Source organism: Rhinolophus ferrumequinum, chromosome 23 (assembly GCF_004115265.2).
Source record: "Rhinolophus ferrumequinum isolate MPI-CBG mRhiFer1 chromosome 23, mRhiFer1_v1.p, whole genome shotgun sequence".
Classification (NCBI taxonomy): domain Eukaryota; kingdom Metazoa; phylum Chordata; class Mammalia; order Chiroptera; family Rhinolophidae; genus Rhinolophus; species Rhinolophus ferrumequinum.
In genome coordinates, this window is record NC_046306.1 from 40700154 (window position 1) to 40712306 (window position 12153).

Sequence of the window (12153 nt, forward strand, 5' to 3'; positions counted from 1 at the left end):
CTTCAAGACATCTATTTCGCACAGTTTAATTAAAAAAGTCTTCAATTACTATAAGTATCCTTGTATCTGTAAAAAAGACTTTTAACATCTTAGAGCTTATTTTGAATTCAACACTTTATTAGTCACAACTGACATAATTTTGGTACTCTCAGATTGAGAAAAGCATTTGTAAAATGACCATGCCACACCATCAGGCTCACAGGGCCCTGGGTCTGAGGCAGCTTTAAAGCTCAGTGGTAGTCCTTGAACCACAAAGCTGAGAGTCATGCAGACAAGTTTGCCACCCAGAGGCGAAAGGAGGAAATTCACCTTGGATTTTATTTGTAAGAAAAAACTAACAAATGTTAAAATTCTAAAAATTACTTGCTATCGCTTATCTTACTCAAAAATAAGAAAATTTTTATAAGGTTCTTTCTGCAGCAACAAAGTCTTTTAGTTCCAGGCTACATAAAAGTGTGGCTCTTTGAGAACTCTCACAAAAGGGAAATACGCCCCGAGATGGTACCAGTCACAGGTGCACAGTCTGCCAATCAAAAAATTTAACTGTATTTTTTACAGTCAAAAATTTCTTTACTTTTAAAAATTAATATAACATGTGTTTCCAGAAGTACATACAAATTCTGGAACTACTACCATGATCTATTTAGACATGTGGATCCACGGTTAAACTAATTACCAGAGAGATTTCTCACTTAAATAAGAAAAGTTTCTTTCATTAGAAGGTCTTCTGTATAATTTTCTTCTGGCAAAGGACTAAAGTTTATTCAGAGTATAAACTGTTTGGCAATTCTGTTTGGCAGTCAGGGCTTCTAAAACATATACCAATAATTGTTAAGGTTAAAGCAAAACAGTCAATTTTAAGCTTCTAAACAATAGGCAGATTATAAAATAGATTGATGATATTCCTGTTTTGTCTTAGAAGTCTGGACATTGGGAATACTTCTAGTAACGTATTTTACAAAGAATGACAAAAGACCAAACTTAACGAAAAACATGGCATGCATTAAAATGTGAAAAATGATTTTAAGTATAAAATTTGAAAACTCCTTTTTCTACACTGTAAAACCTTATTTTTTGAAATAATGTTTTAGTTCTCAAATGTTACAATATGTTTATTTCATCTCATTTTGTTGCTTCATTTTTGTTCCAACACACTTTAAAATAGAAAGATGATTCTAAACTCACACCTATTTATGTGACTTTCTAAAAAAAATTCATTCTAGGAATACTGTTTATTGTTTATTTCAAATTGTTTTTATTATATTAGAAGATTCTACAGTTGATTATTATTTTCAAGTAAATGTTTTTCCTAAAAAATCTTAGCAAAACACTGCTTTTAAGTATAGCACTGTTAACTAAATCTTCCTCTTTTGGCTCTGTCACTGAGGAAGCTCATTATTATCTGTGAGAGTTAATTCTCTTCCCTGTTTATACCCCTTAATCTTCCATATGCCCTGAATTAAATCACTATGTAAAAGATGCTTCCACCTGCAATGATGGCGGCAGAATATCTGAGCATGGAGCACAAAAGAGTTCTACTTTCACATCTCTATTTCTTTATTTATTTGGGAAATAAGTGAGACTCTATATCTAAGTTCAACCTGATAAATAGATGTCCTTTACACACTGCTGAAATTGAAGCAAATATGATAAAGAAAACTCAGTAGTCAATATGGCTAATAAAAGCTCAGTGATTAAAGCTCAAAGTCTTTATCAGGGAATATACTGCAAGAGATAACTAGGGCCTAAAGATTAGGAAAGTTCAAGTGCATTCTGAAACAACAAAGAAAAGCTGGTTAATCAGGAGAATGACCTCTTACATGTATCTGAAGGATATCCAAAGGTCTGTATGTCTGCATCACACATTCAAAGAACAAAAGAAATACAGAAAGGACAGCTACTGGTAGTTCATGAAAGATTCAAGTTCATTGATAAGTATCTATAATTTAAAGGGTAAATTCTGAAACACTCTCCATACCTCTAATTGGTCAAGAAGACCTAGTGATAAAATTAAATGCCTTAAAATTTCTTGAATCTTTACTATTCCTTCTTCCCTTCTCCAATGCTACCATTATCGTTCTCATCATTTTAAAAATCTACATTCATTTAACCACTTCCTAATTAATCTCCTTCTCTCCAGGCCCTACCTCCTACTCTGTCCTACCATTGTAACATTTTTAAATCCATCCTCCAAACAGAGTCCAGAATAATCTCTGTGAAGTACAAACCAATCACATCACCTGTCTGCCTGATATTCCGAGAGAAAATCAAGAGTCAGAGTATTCCTGTCTCTCACTGGCAGGGGACTTTCCAAGGGAGGAAGGCCAGGGGCTGGCCACATCCCCCACTTCACACACAGGGTCTACAAGCAGGCGCTGTTGCGAGGGGCTGCTTTTGCATTTCTGTTTCAACTTAACCACCAATCATATTTCTTTTAGGAAAAATTAAAATAATGTCTCATTAAGAAACATCAGGACCCTTAATTTATGGGTGAGGTCTTCAAAAAAAAAAACACATCCTAACTCCTAAAACAATGTTTTCAAACCTTTGTGAATGACCAGAGCCATTTTCTTTAAACAACATCTAATAGAGAACCCCAACAAAAAGTGGTAGAAATCACATTTTTGAGGTTGACAACACAGGCAGAGGTTAGATCACATAGAATTGTACAGGCCATAGAAAGAAATTCAAATTTTGTTGGTGCAATGCAGTCAGTGGGAGAAGCAGGGATGTGAGAGAGTCTGATTTACATTTTTGAAGACCAATGTTGTTGCTGTGTATAACAGAATTGAAACTACTGAGAATTTTAGCATTTCTGATATATTTTCATAAACTCCAATTTAACTTGCAAAGAGTGATATGCACTTTCCAAATAACTGACTACCAGGATAAAGGAGTCGCAGAATACCTGATCCTCACTGGTTAATCCCAGGTGCATCACAAGGTAAAAATGCACCAGAAAGTCCGAGTTTGGTAGAACATCCTGGCGTCTGGTCATCATGGCACAGATTAGTCTGTAGGCTTGTAGTTTGCCTTCCTTATATTCATTTGGCAATGTTGTCGCCTGCCAAGGAGATGATGTTTAAAGATTTAATCAACTCCAGATGCAGAGCATTTGGACATTTCATTTACTTCTCAGTTTTCCCTAAGAGTTGTTCATGGAGATGTGGGACGTATTGGCTTTAGTAAGACCCAGCCTGTCTTCAAAACATGCAGTCTTGGGCAATTACATTTTTAAAACTCAATTTCAGAAAGGAAGAGGAAATTACAAGAAAGGAATAAACACATATCTACTTGCCTTAAATAGCCATGATGCAAACATTCTGAGTGGTGGGATCAAGACCGGAGGAGATGGCGAAGACTGGTTATCCAGGCTTATTGCTAGATTATCCCGTATCTAATTCACACAGAGGAGAATTTTAGGGAAGACAACAGTTTATCCCAATAATATTTCAATATTGTGTTCCATGGTCAAATAGCTGCTTCCAATTAAATTTCTATAAGTTGAGTGAAAACCTACAATATTTACAAGTTTTTCTTTTATTGTGAGATCTAGTGTGCTTTTGAATTGTATATCTACTGTATGTGGTTTTAGAGTTAATATAAAACTAGGGCATTGTTTTTCCTTGAATGTTAATGCCTGGAGAGATCTTAAACTCCAAATGAAAAGGAATGGTTCAACAAGTTATACCGTACAAACATGAATCATGTTCTCTTTTTAAAAATATAGTAACAAGGGGGAAAATGTATGTTATAAACAAAAACAAAAGCCAGAATGAAAATTATACATACTCTAAGATTCTACTTTTATAAAAATTTGTTTAGCCCTAGAAATAAGACTACATATTAATATTGGTTATCTCTGTGGGACGGTTGTGTTAATATTCTTCTTAGTATTGTCCTACATTTTCCAAACCATTCCCACTGGTTTTATTGTACAATAACATCAGTACCACTTTTATAAAGAGAGTAATTAAAACTACTGAATAATACCATGTTCTTAAAAATCCTATAGTAATATTCTACTTATGCATTAAATTAAATAACTCTTCTGCATTTATAAAATGACCAAACCATTAAGTATTATTATTTGATAATCAAACATTCTTTCCATAAACATCTAACTTTTGTTCCAGGATATGTTCAGTAGTGAACTGCAATAGCTCTTATGTTAAACAAGAAATAAATTTTCCCATATTAGAATGAAAGGTAACATAGCAGGACGTACCTTTGCTAGTTTGTACCAGAGTTCATAGAGGTAGCCAAAAACTTTGGCATGGACCTTGGGTGACTGGATATTATTCACATCTCCAAGGATTCCCAAGACTCTTCGCCACAACACAGCGGCTGAGTCTGGGTGCCAACCAGTGAGGTTCCCTCCAGCGATTATACTACAGTCATCTGCAAGGCATTCACTGCTATCTATGGATAAAAACATGAGTGTTAACCCTGGAGACACAATCTTGATTTCACCATTAGAATGTTTTTTTAAAATGCAAATTTCCTATGTTTGAAAGTTTATGTATTCTGGGTAAAATAATTAAGATGAAAAGTATGAAATAGGCGACCATTTAAAAGGGTAGAAAATCAGGATCAATGAAGAAAGGTCAAATGACTTTAATTCTTTAAACGAAAAGGGCAACAACTTAGAGATGACCAAACAGTTCTGGAGACCCGGCAAAGGGTTTTCTAAAGCAGGGGAAGGGAAGGAGGGGAACTTGAGTAGAATAGGTAGGGAACAGGGCCATGAAAACTAGGAGGCCAGGGAAGGCCTCATTGCCGGAGTAACTTTTACAGTGGTTCTTATTGTTCACTCAGGTTTATTAGGGGTATAATTTGCTTACAATAAATTTTATCCCTTTTAGATTCAAGGAATTTTAAGAAATGTATATAACCATGTAACAGTCACCATTAACTGAAACCATAATTGAGATGTGGAAGAGCCTCATCACAACAAAAGTGCTCTTTTATAGTCAGTCTCTTTCCCCTATTCTCTGCCCCACGCAACCGCTGCTGGTTCTGTCCCAATAGTTTTGCCTTTACCAGAATGTCATATGAATGGAATCCTACAGTGTGTAGCTTTTCTGTCTGGTTTCTTTAACGAAGCATAACACATTTCAGATTCATCCACGTAGTTGTGTGCATCAGTCTGTTCCTTCATGTTGCAAATTAATATTCCATTTTATGGATGTTATCAAAGTTTGTTTATCCATTCACTTGTTGAAGGACATTTAGATAGTTTCCTGTTTTTGGTGATTATAAATAAAGCTACCATAAACATTTATGTACAGGTTTTTATGTGAACATATGTTTACATCTCTCTTTTGTCAGACCAAAACCAAAAATGACACACGTTATTATTTCTTTGTTTATTCCTTCCTTTGTAAACCATACATTCTAGTGGCTGCCTGGAAAAGAGGTATGTCCTTACATATCTGAAAATGTTTATCCCTAACCTATAATTCATAGTGTGATTGGATATAGAATCATGTGCTGGAAATGCTTTGCTCCGCTTTCTAATAGTTTCCTTTGTAATTTTAAAGCCAGCATTATCTGATACTTGAAATTTTTTTAATGAAAAATTGTTAACTCGGGAAATTTTAGTATCCTGTGTTTGCACCTAGTTTTCTGAAGACTCATAATGTGCCTTGGTATTATTTATTTTCAACCACTGTTTGGCACTCATTAGGTCTTTTTAGCTACAATATTAATGTTCTTCAATTTGGTGAAATTTTATTTAATTATTTCATTGATAATTTCGTCTCATATTTTTTCTATCTCTTTCTTAACCTCCTATTTACAGTTTAACATCTCACATAGGTCCTAATTTTCTTATCTTTTCACTCCTATTTCCCATCCTTTTTGTTTTTGTTCTACTTCATAGATGCAAAGTGGATGTCTCCAACTTTGTCTTCTAACCCTTCTATTGACTTGATTTTATTTCTGCTGTCATATTTTTAATATCCAAAAGCTCTTTCTTATACTCTTTGTATATTTTGATATTCCTGTTTCTTGCAATGTAACACAGTTTTAAATTTTTCTTTCTGTGGTCTCTTCTTCTTTTAAGATGTGTTCCGCCCTGCCCCACTCCGATAATCTTGTATTTGTCTCATATTTTCATATTGGTATCTTCTTTAAATGGCTGGGGAGCCTTGGCTATCTGCTCATATTAAAGAATGGTCCACAAAAGAGATGAATGGAAGCTTAGTCCATAGGTATAGTCTTTGATGAGTTTCACCATATTTTTGGAGAACTTCAGTTATACGAGGTGTGATCAAACAATATGGTGAATGTTTAAATAAATAAGTTTATTACAGTAAAAGACATACTGTCATTAATCCCCCTCACGACACTCCCTTTCACTTCAAACACTTATCCCATCATTCTTGCCACTTTCTGAAGCAGTTCTGGAAGTCCTCTTTCGTGAGTGTCTTTAGTTGTGCTGTCATGGCTGCCTCGATGTCCTGAATCACTTTGACTTTGGGGAAGAGCCAGAAGTCACACAGTGCCAGATCCGATGAAGAAGGTGGATGAGGACACACTGTAATGTTTTCATTTGACAGAAATTGTTGTATACTAGAAGCAATGTGTGACACGGAGCATTGTCATGATGGAGGATAATTTACGGCACACTTTAAAACACACCTTCTCTCAACTGTAGCTCACACCTGACTAACTGAACCAAACAAGTTGAAACTTGTCACACACTGTTACTAAGGTTCGACTTGCCACTTCCCATATCAAAAATCCCTGCCTTTCCATTGGATGGCACTTGGCAGTAGCATTCACCATAGTTCTTTATCACAGTGGAAAGGCTCCATGTCACACATCGCTTCTGGTACGGCAATTTCTGTCAAATAAAAATATAATGGTGTGTCCTCACCCACCTTATTCACTGAATCTGGCACCGCGTGACTTCTGGTTCTTTCCCAAAGTCAAAATGACCATGAAAAGTAATAAAAGTTTTGAATTGATTCAGGACATCGAGGCAACTACGACAGCACAACTAAAGACAGTCGTGAAAGAAGACTTCCAGAACTGCTTCGGAAAGTGGCAAGAGTGATGGGATAAGTGTGTTAAAAGCAAGGGGAGTATTTTGAGAGGGATTAATGGCAATGTGTCTTTTATTGCAATAATATTTTTATTTAAACGTCCACCATATTGTTTGACCACACCTTGTACATGTCTTTAGGATGTTTTTTTTTCCTAGAACTCAAATTCCAGAAGTAAGACTCTTTCCTGCTCAGTGAGTATGTAAACTCTTATTTAGTTCCTTTTTTTTTCAAGATAGCACCTCTACATTCAGCTGTGAATTGGTGGTGAATCCAGGCCAGAAATCTCCTAATTTATTCTCTCCATCTTCTGTTGTGAAGCTCTAACTACTTCTTAAATAGACTTAGTTTTCATATTTTTAGCTCCACCATTACCTCCTACTTCTGTAGCGACTTTGTGTGGGCAATTTTCTAACCTTTTTAGGAAACCTGTAATAATTGTAGTCAGCTTGCTTCTTGGCTTTCTCCACTACTGTCACAGGATTCAGTGTACTCAAGTCTGCCAAGTCCTTTTCATCTCATGTATCTGCAATTTGCAAAAGTTGTTTGTGGCTTCCAGTCAAGATGGTGGAGGAGGTAAATGCTGTGCTCGCCTCCTCCCACAACCACATCAAAATTACAACTAAAGTCCAGAACAACCATCATTAAGAATTACTTGAAGTCTAGTTGAACAGAAATCCTATAACTAAGGAAATACAGAACAAGCCATGTCGAGACTGGTAGGAGGGGCAGAGAAGCGAAACAAGCTGGCCGCACACTCATGTGTGGTGGTTAAAAATCAACAGGGATATCTCGGCTGCGGAGGACCCTCTGAGGAGAGAGGGATCCCAGCCCCACACCAGGCTCTCTAGCCCAGGGTTCTAGTGCTGGGAAGAGAAGTTCCCGTAACTTCTGGCTGTGAAAACCAGTGAAGATTGTGGCTGAGTGAGACAGAGGGCTGCTGGAGTCCCAGGTAGTTCTTTTAAAAGGCTTGTGCATGAACTTACTCACTGACAGACTCATTCATGCTGAGCCCCAGCTCTCAGGCAGCCTGAAAGGTACCAGGGATATATGGGGAGGAACTGAATTGCCTGGCTTTAGGGTAAGGAATAGACAGGCAGCTTTCTCTCAGACAGATGCTGGCAGAAGCCACTGTTCCTTTGATGAGCCCTTCCCCAACCCAGCAGGTGGGTTCCATATTTGAGACTCTATCAATCTAGCTAACTCTGTTTGCTCCACCATGATGATTCCCTGAGGCCCTGCCCCATCCAATTTGTGGGTCCACCCAAGCCTCTTGCAGGAGCTTTTCCATACAAATAACCTGTCTTGACTCATGCTGCAGACCTTCCTAAAATCTCTCAAAGGTTCACAAACACCAAACAAGCAACATCTTGCCTCAGCATGCCTCTTATTTCTTGCTGAGCAGCCTGAAGCCTGGCACTAGTGGCAATGTGCCTCAGTTCACAGCTTAGCCTCTCCCAGGCACCTCCAACCCCAGCGCTACCATGTTTCCCTGAAAATAAAATCTAGCCGGACAATCAGCTCTAATGCATCTTATGGAGCAAAACTTAATATAAGACCTGGTCTTATGTTATATTATGTAAGACCTGGTCTTATATTAATTTTTGCTCCAAAAGACGCATTAGAGCTTATTGTCCAGCTAGGTCTTATTTTCGGAGAAACACTGTAGTAGCAACCATCTGCAGATCATTTTACAGCTCATACCAAGTGACCCCTGGCAGGCACAGGCAGCAGCTGATGTTGGCCTGCACAAGAGCCCCTCCCAAGAGGCCCCATAACCAACACATCCAGTGGCTAGCTTCAGACCATACCAGAGCACCACCCAACCACCTCCACAAACAATGCACCAAAAGGACAGTCTGGGCAGGCACCAAAACCCTGCTAAAGCAAATCATACTCCATAGGGGAAGCCCCTGCACCATGGTTCCTCTACTGTAGTCATGGCCAATCCTTACAACCAATCAGCCTGAGGGTCAATCCCTCCCACTGACATGCCAACAGCAATTAAGGCTAAACTACAACAGGAGGGCACACAAAGGGACATACCTGGAGCACCTGGCTCAGGTGAACACGGAGACTGCACTACGGAGCCCCATAAAACACATACTACACAGTGCCACTCTACCAAGACAGGGAGACATAGCAGCTCTACCTAATACATAGAAACAAATGCAGGGAAGCAGCCAAAATGAAGAAACAAAGAAACAGTTCTCAAATGAAAGAACAGAACAAATCTCCAGAAAAAGAACTAAACAAAATGGAGACAATCAATCTACCAGACTCAGAGACGAAAACACTGGTTATAATTATCCCAGTGAGAACTTCACCAAATAGATAGGAAACATAAAAATGGAGATAGAAAACATAAAAAAGAACGAGTCAGGAATTAAAAAATACAATAACTGAAATGAAGAATACTTTACAGGGAATCAACAGTAAATTGGATGAAGCAGAGGATCGAATCAGTGATTTGGAAGACAAGGTAGCAGAAAACACCCAATCAGAACAGCAAAAAAAAAAAAAAAAAAAAAGGAGAAGAAGAAGAAGAATCCAAAATAATGAGGATAGTTTAAGGGCTCTCTGCAAAAATACAGAACAATTATCAAGAATACCAACATTTGTATCATTGGAGTGCCAGAAGGAGAAGAAAGAGCGCAAGGAATTGAAAACATATTTGAAGAAATAATGACAGAAAACTTCCCTAACCTGGCAAAGGAAACAGACCATACAACCAGGAAGTGGAGAGAGTCTCAAACAAGATGAGCCCAAAGAGGCCCACACCTAGACACATCATAATTAAAATGGCAAAGGTTAAAGATAAGGAGAGAATCTTATAAGCAGTAAGAGAAAAGCAGTTAGTTACCTACAAGGGAGCCCCCATAAGACTGTCAGTTGATTTCTGAACAGAAACTTTACAGGACAGAAGGAACTGGCATGATATATTCAAAGTGATGAAAGCAAAGACCTACAACCAAGATTACTCTATCCAGCAAAGCTATCATTTAGAATCAAAGGACAGGTAAAGAGCTTCACACACAAGAAAAAGCTGAAGGAGTTCATCACCACCAAACCAGTATTACAAAAAAATGTTAAAGGGATTTCTAGAAGAAGAAAGAGGAAGAGGAAGAAGAAGGAGAAGAAGAAGAGGAGGGGAGGAAGAGGAGGAGAAGGAGAAGGAAGAGGAGGAAGAAGAAGAGGAAGAAGAGGAGGAAGAGGAAGAAGGAGGAGGAGGAGGAGGAGGGGGAGAAAAAGGAGGAAAAGAAGAAGAAGAAAAAGAAGGGAAAGATAAAAATATGAATACTAAAATGGAAATAACTACATATCTATCAAGGATTACTTTAAATGTAAAAGAATTAAATGCTCCAGTCAGAAGATAGAGGGTATTTGAATGAATAAGAAATCAAGACCCTTACATATGCTGTCCACAAGAGACCCCAGATCGAAAGACACACACAGACTAAAAGTAAAGGGATAGAAACACATATTTTCTGAAAATGGAAACGGAAAAAAACAAAAAAGGTGGGCAGCAATACTTACAACAGACAAAATAGACTTTAAAACCAAGGCTATAACAAGAGACAAAGAAGGACCCAGCAATTCCACTTTTGGATATTTATCTGAAGGAAACCAAAACACTACTTTAAAAAGACATATACATCCATATGTCCATTGCAGCATTTACAATAGCCAAGATATGGAAGCAACCTAAGTGTCCATCAATAGATAAGTGGAAGAAGTGGTACATATATACAATGGAATATTACTTGGCCATAAAAACAAACAAACAAACAAACAAACAAACAAAAAACAACAAAATCTTGCCATCTGCAATAACAGATAGACCTAGAGGGTATTATGCTAAATTAAATAAGTCAGACTGAGAATGACAAATACCATATGATTTTGCTTATATGTGGACTCTAAAGAACAAGATAAACAAACAAAACAGAAACAAACTCTTAGATAGAGAACATTTTGATGGTTGCCAGATGTGAAGAGAGTTGGGGGGATGGGTGAAAAAAGGAAAGATATTAATAAGTACAAATTGGTAGTTACAAAACAGTCCTGGGGATGTAAAGTATAGCGTAGGGAATATACTCATTAATATTATAATAACTATGTATGGTGTCAAATGGGTACTAGATTTTTTGGGCTGATCACTTTTTAAGTTATTTAAGTATCTAATCACTATGTTGTATACCTGTATACCGTACAATATGTTAACTGTAACTGAAAATTTAAAAATTACTTTAAAAAAAGAATACCAAAGAGGTCTTAAATACTTTGATCTTTAACTTAAAAAATAAAATCTTTTGGTTTTCATTAAAAAAGAAAAAGAAGTTGGCTGCTACTGTCTCTTTTCCTGACATCTTTGTCCTTGTGGATTTATGTCTAATTTAATACAAATCCTTTAATGTGGCTCAGGTTAGGTTCGGGAAAAACGAACTATTTGTGCTTGTCCATTCTACTATCTTTGACTGGATATGAACTAACAACAACAAAAAAATTAAATGCTTTTGTCACTCATTTCTTTAGCCCATTTTTAAGTCACTTATTTTATATTCTCATTTTATCACTTTAGTTTCAATGCATTTATTTTCTATTTGATATTTTTTCCTGAATTACTTTTTAAAAAATACACTTCATTTTTAGAACAGCTTTAGATTCATAAAAAATTACTGAGATAGTATTAGAGAGTTCCCATATACTCCACATTGAGCTTTCCCTATTACTAACATCTTACATGAGTATGGTAAATTTGTTACAATTAATGAACCAATATTGAAACATTATTATAAAGTCCATACTTATTCAGACTGCTTTAGTTTTTAACCTAATGTCTTTTTTATGTTCCAGGATTCCATCCAGGATATCACATTACATTTAATTGTCGTTATTTCCTTAGCCTTCTCTGGCTCTGAGTTTCTCAGACTTTCCTCATTTTTGATGACATTGACAGTTTTGAGGCGTACTGATATTTTGCAGAATGTTCTTTAATTGGGATTTGTCTGATGTTTTTCTCATGATGGATTTTTTTTTCTTTTGTATTCCTGGAATGAACAACGAATTTCTCAGCTCTGATGTATGATCCTTTCCCAGT

At 36.8% G+C, this 12153-nt stretch overlaps 1 protein-coding gene across 4 annotated transcripts in view; it reads right to left on the minus strand.

Moving 5' to 3' along the window:
* The window catches only part of RALGAPA2 (Ral GTPase activating protein catalytic subunit alpha 2), a 316937-nt gene that overhangs the window by 166137 nt on the left and 138647 nt on the right, over positions 1-12153 (minus strand). For all 4 annotated transcript variants that reach the window (XM_033094559.1, XM_033094558.1, XM_033094556.1 and 1 more), the window contains 3 exons: positions 4229-4422; positions 3299-3397; positions 2909-3064 (listed from right to left, as the gene is read on the minus strand). In XM_033094559.1, coding sequence (XP_032950450.1) covers positions 2909-3064; positions 3299-3397; positions 4229-4422 — 449 coding nt within the window. The remainder of the gene's footprint in view (positions 1-2908; positions 3065-3298; positions 3398-4228; positions 4423-12153) is intronic.